Source organism: Lygodium microphyllum, chromosome 10 (genome assembly GCF_053477565.2).
Source record: "Lygodium microphyllum isolate KBCC chromosome 10, Lygodium_microphyllum_v1.1.10, whole genome shotgun sequence".
Taxonomy (NCBI): domain Eukaryota; kingdom Viridiplantae; phylum Streptophyta; class Polypodiopsida; order Schizaeales; family Lygodiaceae; genus Lygodium; species Lygodium microphyllum.
Genome location: NC_141144.1, coordinates 144,816,107 through 144,825,021, shown reverse-complemented (window position 1 = coordinate 144,825,021; position 8,915 = coordinate 144,816,107). Strand labels below are relative to the sequence as shown.

Here is an 8,915-nt window from a genome sequence, read left to right as displayed (position 1 = left end):
ACATATGAGAGAGAGGGGGGGAGGGGAGAGGAATTTAAATAAAAAGAGAAGGGGATTTTAATTAAAAAAAGAGAGGTGAAAAAAAGAGGTTTTAATGAAAAAAGGGAAGAGGAAGAGAAAATGAGATATTACACGTGAGAAAGAGAGGAGGGGAGGGGGTTTTGATTAAAGAAAAGAGGTTTGAAAAAAGGGGTAGGTTCGGGAAGCTATCTGGAGGTTCGAGGCTTTCCGAACCTACAACTAAAATAATATAGCAGTAGAGAGAGAGAGAGAGAGAGAGAGAGAGAGAGAGAGAGAGAGAGAGAAACTTTTGATTTAAAAAGAAATTTGATTTAATTAAAGGAGAGAGAGAGTGAGAGAGAACCTAGGCCCTACATATGAGAGAGAGGGGGGGAGTGGAGAGGAATTTAATTAAAAAGAGAAGGGGATTTTAATTTAAAAAAGAGAAGCAAAAAAAAGAGGTTTTAATGAAAAAAGGGAAGAGGAAGAGAAAATAAGATATTACACGTGAGAAAGAGAGGAGGGGAGGGGATTTTGATTAAAGAAAAGAGGTTTGAAAAAAGGGGTAAATTCGGGAAGCCCTCTAGAGGTTCGAGGATTTCCGAACCTATAACTAAAATAATATAGCAGTAAGATTTTCATACATTTGAGAGAGAAGTGAACCATATGAAAAAGAATATAATGCTAAAATTTTCAGGTATTTTGAGAAAAAAGTTTAACATAGTATATTAATATGAATATGAATTATCCGAGCAGCTGACAGCCACCACGCATACCATGGCTTCTTCTATGGCGTCGCCGCAAGCCAGGTCAGGGTCGTTTACTGATGCTCAGGCTTTTACTGATGATAGCAGAAGTGCGTTGCAGGCCAAAGGACCGCTCTCGCTCGGCAGGTGTCAGAGGAAGAGAAGGAATCTGCTTTACACCCATCGCCATGCTAACGTAAAAATGGCAATCACATGCACGGAGATTACCCTTTTCATGGCCGTGGTTGGACGACACCTGCCTTTGAGCAGGATCGTGTGCACTCGGGCCTCAAGTAAACAGCAGATTGAACTCAGTAACATTGCGAAAGAGGAAGAAGCAGATGTGAGTTATGCCATCAGTGACGAGGCAAGAAATCAAAGTACAGCAAGACCGGATACTGAAAGTGCTGATCTCTCAAAAGAAGAAAATGAAGGCATTAACTTTATGGAAGGAGAACTCTTAAGAAGAGCTGCACTGGCATCAAGTTCTGATGCATGCATTGCAATCATATCGCAAGCATGTGGTGAGCCCGGCAGGCTTTTGACAGCAAATGAGTGTTCTCAACTTATCCGAGCAGCTCTTGCAGAAAACAATGCAGACTTGGCGTTTTCTATTTTGAGTGCAATGCGCAGCAGTCAAATTCAAAGAAGAGTTGAGGCAGGCAGTACAGGCATGTATGAGTGACCTTGATCCAGACTTACTCTACTTGTTTGCTACTGGCATTTGCATGATTATGCCAAAACATTTGCATATTTTTGAGGGCTCCCAATCATATGATATGAGTCATATTTAGTGTAGGTGCTGAAAGGATAAATGTTACATACAGTATCAATCATGAAAGGGACTTGAATGGAACATCAGACTTGTCAATTGCTACAATTGCATATACATAAAAAGGTGTACAGGACCACTAAAGTGATACTTGATTCCACTTGTGAATTATATAGGGGAACATTGAGATGTGGTTAAGTGTTTTATGCACTGCTGTAACTTTCTGTCAAGTGTGCATTGTGTTGAGGCTGTTCTATGTGTTTAGCCTCTCTCAAGGCTCAGAAATTTGAAGGTTGTGCTGTAAATGTGGCTTTAGCTGATGCATGTTCAAATGCTTTGGGCAGATGGTACCATCTAATGGAGATTTTGTGTCATGCCACCAAAGTAAGTGAGGAAGGAAAAGGAGACAAAGTTTTAAATGTGGCTTAGGTGGACAGCTGTTTTCCATAAAAGAAAATGAGGCAGATCCATTTGTGTGATCCACCCAGTCTTGCATAGATACGGATATGTGACAATAGTGTGTGCTAAAGCGAAGTGCAAGGCATGTACAAGATGTTGGTTGGAACCCTGGAAACTGTGTTGCCTTATCTTATTTGAAGGCTTCTTCAAAGTTTGGAGTCTTATTGGACCTTCCTACTTTTGTGTTCTTGTATATGTTCAACCACTCTTTGCCCTTTTGTTGCTCATCTCAGCTTGCAAGCTGTGTCGTACTTGCCTCTGCATATGCAGATTGTACAGTTGTATCTATTCTCTCTCTTGTTGGGTATTTATGCATTGAGTAATAATCATTCTTTCCACTTGAATGTTTTTGTGATTTATGAAGGACAAGGTGAGTGAAGTTTGGCTTGTCTTGAGCATTTGGTGGTTTCTGATTCAATGGATAAAGTCGTCAATATCGTGGGCTTGACTTGTGGCCACCTAATAGTGATGGGACTAGCATATTTGGGGAGGCTTTCTTGTGTCCTAGCATGCATGGAGAATCGTCTCATGGTGAGTAGGAGCACACGCCGACTCCTCACATGTTTCACGCTTCTCCATCTTTTCTTCATGTCTTCCTTTGCAAGGGGGATAGGGTTATTTGGGCCACCTTGAGCGTCCTTGTGTTCTTTTCTATGGCCGCCCTAATTTTTCTAGGAGAGGGGGTGGCTGGTGGCCTTGACTTGGTGCCAATCACATGGGGTTGATCTTCACTTTGGTAAGTTCTAGCAACAAGTTTAAGAGGGATCTAGTAGCTAGGGAAGCTTTGGCTCTTTGGATGGCCGAAAGCTGGCTTCTGAGAGAGATGGTAGAAAAGTATCCCATTCGTACTTGATTACTTTTTTAAACAAGGAAAAATGCGTGTACTCGATGATTAGGATATTTGCAAGAAAATTTTATATGAGTCATGATGCGCCGAGCATTGAATATCCTAGCATACACAGGACTTTGGCCTTGGTTACTCATTACTTTTATTGGCCGCATATTGAGACTATGGTTGCGTCTTATGTGCGTGAGTGCCTGCAATGTCAACTTAATAAAGTTGAATGGCACAAGTAGGTGGAGATGTTGCATCCTTTACAAATTTCTAATAGAAAGTGGAGTAACACTTCTATGGATTTTGTAGTAGGATTGTCTCGTACGAATTGAGGCCATGACATAATCTAGGTTGTGATTGATTGATTGACGAAAATGGCTTGATTTATTTCCACAAAGATGATTGTGAAAAGCCACAAGTTGGTTGGTCTCTTTGTCAAACATCTTTATAGACTTTATGGTTTGCTAGATGAAATAGTCAGTGACCGGGATCCTAAGTTCACTGGCCATTTCTAACAAACGGTTTACCAAAAACTGGAAACTCAATCATCCATGTCGTTCTTGAAACATCGTGAAACCGATGGATAACCGAAATGACAAATCAAACCATGGAGGATATGTTGCATGCATGTCTTGTGTAGGCAATTTGGTTGGGAGTGTTATGCTTCTTTGTTTGAGTTTGCTTATAATAGTGCTAAGCATTTGGCTATTGGGTATAGCTTGTTTATGGTTATGTACAATTATGGGCCGAAACCACAGATTGCCATAAAGTTCACGGGGGTGAAAATATAGTTTGTAGTTGACTTTCTATATGATATGCAGGAGATATTGATCATTGCTAAGAAAAGCATTAAAACAGCATAAGATCGTGCTACATTTTATACTAACCAACATTGTACTCTCAAGAGCTTCAAGAGGGTATGTAGGTTTACCTTAAAGTCCCAAAGGACTCTAATTCAATGACTGCAGCTAAGGACTACAAATTGGCTTCGAGATATTGTGGTCCTTTTTAGATTACCAAGAAGATTAAGTAGTGTATCCTATGAGTTGGATTTATCTTTAGAAGTCAAAGTTCACCTTGTGTTCCGTGTGAGTCATTTGAAAGAACGATTGGGACAAGGTGAATTGATTGTTCCAATTGAGGAAGTCCCATGGCTTGAGGATATTGCTTGATATGCTCCACTCAAATCCGAATTGGTTCTTGACCTTAGGACTAAATGACCTCGTCGAGTATTTGGTCAAGTGGAAAAGCCACTTGGAGGTGGAGGCTACTTGTGTTAGAGTGGAATATGCAGTCAATGAATACTGAAATGAGAAGGCTGTCGAAGTATCTCCTCGAGCCGATCTCTCTCACTACTTGAAACACAAGTGATTGTGGGATGGCTGCATGCTCAGTCTAAATAGCTGAAAAAATAGCCGTAAAATCACGAGGTCAGGTAGCCAAAACTAACCGACCAATTGCAAATATTGCCGATTGCACATAAAATAATAATAAAATGAGCGATCTTGATTAGTTGTGCCATGTGACATTGCCATGTGGTCCAACTTGCCTTGTCTTGGTGACTATTGAAAATGCCCAAAAATGATAGGAAATGTGTAATTGTGCTTGATAGTACTAATTGTACCTATTGTAGCCTAACAATGCCAGGCGAGGGGATGACTAAATCTCTAACATGCGCTCTTAAATCGTGGATGCGGCATAAGGCTCGGGGATTTTGAGTGTTGTCATAGAACGACTTGAGGAAGTGCCTTCATAAACAAATCTACCAAATTGTCTTGTGTCTTGTAGTATACCACATCAATAGTCTCATCCAAGATCTTCTCTCAAATAAAATGGTACTATATCTCAATGTGCTTCGACCTAGCATGAAACACAGGGTTTTGTGCCAAGGCAATGCAACTCTCATTGTTGCAATGAAATGTCGCAGGACTTGTCTGTGGGCAACCAAGCTCTCCTAGTAACCTTCGAAGCTACATAGTCTCACATGTGGTAGAAGAGGCTGTTCTATACTTCGTCTCTGTAGAAGAAAGGGCAACTGTGGGCTACTTCTTGCCACTCCACGCGATAACACTTGGACCCAAAGTAAAGTTATATCCTGTTTTGTTGATCTCTATTGGTCAACATCTCTGGCCTAATCTCAATCCTTCCAACTTGTAAGAATTAAAGCTGAATCTGCAGTACCTTCTGAATAATGAATAATGAATCCTCATAGTAGCCTTTCATGAATCTCCTTGGGCTCACTCATGAACCCTACAAGCAAACCTATTGAAAAGCACAAATCAATCTGAGTGTTTAGGAGCCATATCAATGACCCAATCAACTCTTTATATCTGGTGGCATCCATTAGTGGTGAATTTGCATGGGTTGTAGTCTTTCAGTTTAGATCCATAGGAGTAGAAATAGCCTTGCATCACTCCATCTCAAACATAGTCAAAAGCTCCTGCACATACCGCTATTGGGAGATGAAAATCCCCCCTAGAGTTTGTCAAATCTTATGACCTAAAAAGAAATGGAGAAGTCCCATATTTGTCATCTCGAATACCTCGTGGAGTGCCTCCTTTGTTTGCTTGACCTTTTAGGCATGGTCACCTATGAAGACGAGATCATCCACATAATGATCGAACAACGCTTGCCCTCTAGCTAAGGTGTGGACATACAATTGGGGATTAGAAGAGGAATGCCAATATTCTAACATCCCTTGGATGAATGAGTCTATCTTCTCATTCCAAGCATGTGGAGTTTGTTCGAGGTCGTAAAGGGCCTTTCTTAACTTGTACATATGTCCATTGGATAAGGAAAAATCAAGAGATCACTCAACATAGATCTCCTCCTTCAAATCTCCTTTAAGGAAATCAGACTTCACATCAAGTTGATGAACTAGCCATTGCTGAGAACGGCCCTAATGGTAGCCATCCGAGGTGTAGGTGCAAGTTGTCATGGAAGTCCACTCTTGGCTGCTGTCATGGTAGCCATCCGAGGTGTAGGTGCAAGTTGTCATGGAAGTCCACCCTTGGCTGCTGTGCAAAGTCCTTTGCAACGAGCCATGCCTTGTGCTTATCTAGAGTACCATCACTATGATACTGCTGGGATAAGTGCACAATGAAGCACGAGACAGAAATGGAGCAAGAGCAGTGTTGAGAGTGAGAGTGAGAGAATCCCAAGATGAGTGTACCAGTTGAGTATGGGTACACAAAGAATAAAATGTATTTATATATTAGGGTATAAATAAGGGTGTGTTCACACTCGCAAGTTTATACATACGGAGATTAAGAGACTTTACAGCCAACAACCTCCCACTTGAAGGCTTGAAGTGGTATCTTTAAGCTAGCCAATTCCCACTAATCAGATGCAATGCTCATGCTGAGCCTTTGCAAGACTCTTAGTGAGAACATTTGCAAGGTTATCTTGGGTTTCGACCTTAGTCAGTGTGACAAGACCATCATCCAAGACTTGTCGAATGAAGTGGTACTGAACATCTATGTGTTTGGTATGTGCATGAAACATAGTATTCTTAGTCAGACATATGGCAATGTGGCTATCACAACCAAGCGCATTGGAGTACGGGAAGAAAGACCAAAATCCTTGACCAAACGACCAAGCCAAATAGCTTCCTTAGAAGCTTCTGTGGCAAAAATATATTCAACCTCTATAGCACTCGGTGCCACAATTTTTTGCAACCTTGAACACCAAGAAATAGCAAGTAAGGACATACCCAGTGGTAGATTTTCTAGTGTCAAGATCTCCTGCAACGTTCGAATCACAGAGTCCCTGCAGCTTTATTGTACCCTTTCCATAGCATATACAATTTTTTTGTGTATCTTTTAAGTATCTAAAGATACATTTCATTGCTTCCCAATGTGGCTTGCCAGGGCTAGACATGAATCTACTAACAACTCCCACTACATGAGCAATGTCAGGACGAGTTGCAACCATGGCATACATCAAAGAACTACAAGCTGATGCATAAGGTATGCCCTTCATAGTAGTAGTAGCTGCATCTTCTTTTGGGTAATCAGCTTTGCTAAGCTTTGTATGTGGCGGTGAAGGCACACCAAGAGGCTTAGCATCAGCCATATTAAATCTGTCAAGTACTTTGCTGATGTACTTGTCCTGGGAGAGAAACAAGAGATGTTGCTCTCTATCTCTTTTAATGCGCATGCCTAAAATGTGTTCAATTGCCCTCAAATCTTTCATTGAGAAGGCTGAACACAGCTGCCTTTTAAGAGCATTTGAAGTACTCTTTTACTTTCTTGAAATCAGCATTTCATCCACATATAAGACCAGCGCAATAAGGCTTTCATCATTAGCTTTTTTAGTGTATAAGCAATGATGTGCATGATTGCGTTTAAATCCATGACTAAGCATAAAAGTATCAAACTTTTTATACCACAGTTTAGGGACTTGTTTCAGCCCATATAAGCTGCATTTCAACTTACAAACTAAATGCTCTTTCCCTGGAATAGCAAAACCTTTGGGCTATTGCATGTACAGCTCTTCATCTAGGTCACCATGAAGAAAAGCAGTCTTTATATCCTTCTGATCCAACTCTAAATCCAAGGATGTAGTGAGAGCAAACAAGACACGAAGTGTAGTTGTCTTGACCACTGGTGAAAAAACCTCCTGGAAGTCTATGTCTTTCTTTTGTGTATAGCCCTTAGTAACCAAACGTGCCTTGTACTTGGGCTCCAGTCATTACATTTCACCTTGTAAACCCATTTATTAGGGATAGCTTTCCTATCCTTAGGCAAAGGTACAAGCTCCCATGTGTTATTCACATACAAAGACTTCATCTTTTCTTGCATAGCAAGCTCCCACTTTCTCTTGTTTTCACATGATTGTGCCTCTCTAAATGTCAAAGGCTCATCTTCATCAGTTAATAAAATACAATCCAAAGATGGTTGAAACCTTTGTGGCTGCCTTTTGACACGTGTAGACCTTCTTACCCAATGATCTGTATTGTTAGGCAATGGGCCTATATTCTCAGGAATGCTCACATCATCACTTGGTGGATGATTTTCAGCATTTTCTTGCTGCTGTAACCTGTTTTCAGCATGTGCTTCTTGCTGTCCTATTCCATCATGTGCATCTATTTGCTGTCCATTATCTTCTGGCTGTAGCTCAACATGTTGCTGCTCATTTTTAGCATCAAAAGGAACATAATCTTCAGCTAATGGTTGCTGAATAGTTGGCTGTTCATGCTGAAATTTGACATTCTTTTTGTCAAGGTCACCATGTGTAGCATTTTTCAGCAACTTTGCCTCATTAAATTCTATGCCTTGCTTGCGTACTATTTTCCTGTCGTCCTGAGGAAGCCAAACTCTATAACCCATCTCTCTCTCATCTCCATATCCCATGAAGATGCCCTTGATGGATTTCATGTCTAGTTTATTCCTTTGATGTACAAGAACATGAACAAAGGCATCACAACCAAAGACAGGCAAATGGTCATTTGAAGCAGTTTTGCCAGATCAAACCTCTTCAGGAATGCCATTTTCCAATGCACTATTGGGAAAGTAATTGTATACATGGACTGCAGTTTTAAGAGCCTCTCCCCAAAACTGATGTGGGAGATTGGTTGTAGATAACATGCATCTAACTCTCTCACAAAGTGTGCGATTATATCTTTCAATCTCGCCATTTGATGCAAGATTATAAGGGGTTGTCAACTCCCTCTTAATGCCATGCATCTCATAAAACCTTGTGAACTCATTAGAAACATACTCGTCCCCATTATCCATTCTTATAGCTTTTAACTTGAGTCTTTTTTGTGTGGTAACAAAGGTATGAAATATTTTGAAAGCATCCAACACTCCCTTTTCGCTCTTTAAAACATACACCCATGACTTTCTATTGAAATCATCAATAAAAGTGACTAAGAGAGAACTTGAAGGTCTTTTTGGCTTATATAGCCAAGTCTTTTATGCCAAAGTTCCATTTGTGAATGAACTTTAGCCACAGTCAAAAACTTGCCAGGTAATGCTTTACAATGCAAATAGTACAAAGTTCCCTTCTTGTTGCCTTTAACAATTAGCATATGCCATAGAGCCCTTGTGGACCTTTCAAGATCCATCACCTTCTTGTTGCCTTTAACAATTAGCATATG

General features: G+C 40.6%; 1 protein-coding gene across 3 annotated transcripts in view; it reads left to right on the top strand.

Annotated features, from left to right (window-relative positions):
• Positions 1–747: 747 nt before the first annotated feature.
• Positions 748–8,915, top strand: part of LOC148030654 (Pentatricopeptide repeat (PPR) superfamily protein) — a 143,120-nt gene continuing 134,952 nt past the window's right edge. For 2 of the 3 annotated variants that reach the window (XM_087687003.1, XM_087687004.1), the window contains exon 1: positions 748–1,417. In XM_087687003.1, coding sequence (XP_087543129.1) covers positions 778–1,417 — 640 coding nt within the window. In that variant the 5' untranslated portion in view covers positions 748–777. Of the gene's footprint in view, positions 1,422–8,915 lie in introns of all 3 variants that reach the window. The other variant, XM_087687005.1, reaches the window with a different exon arrangement.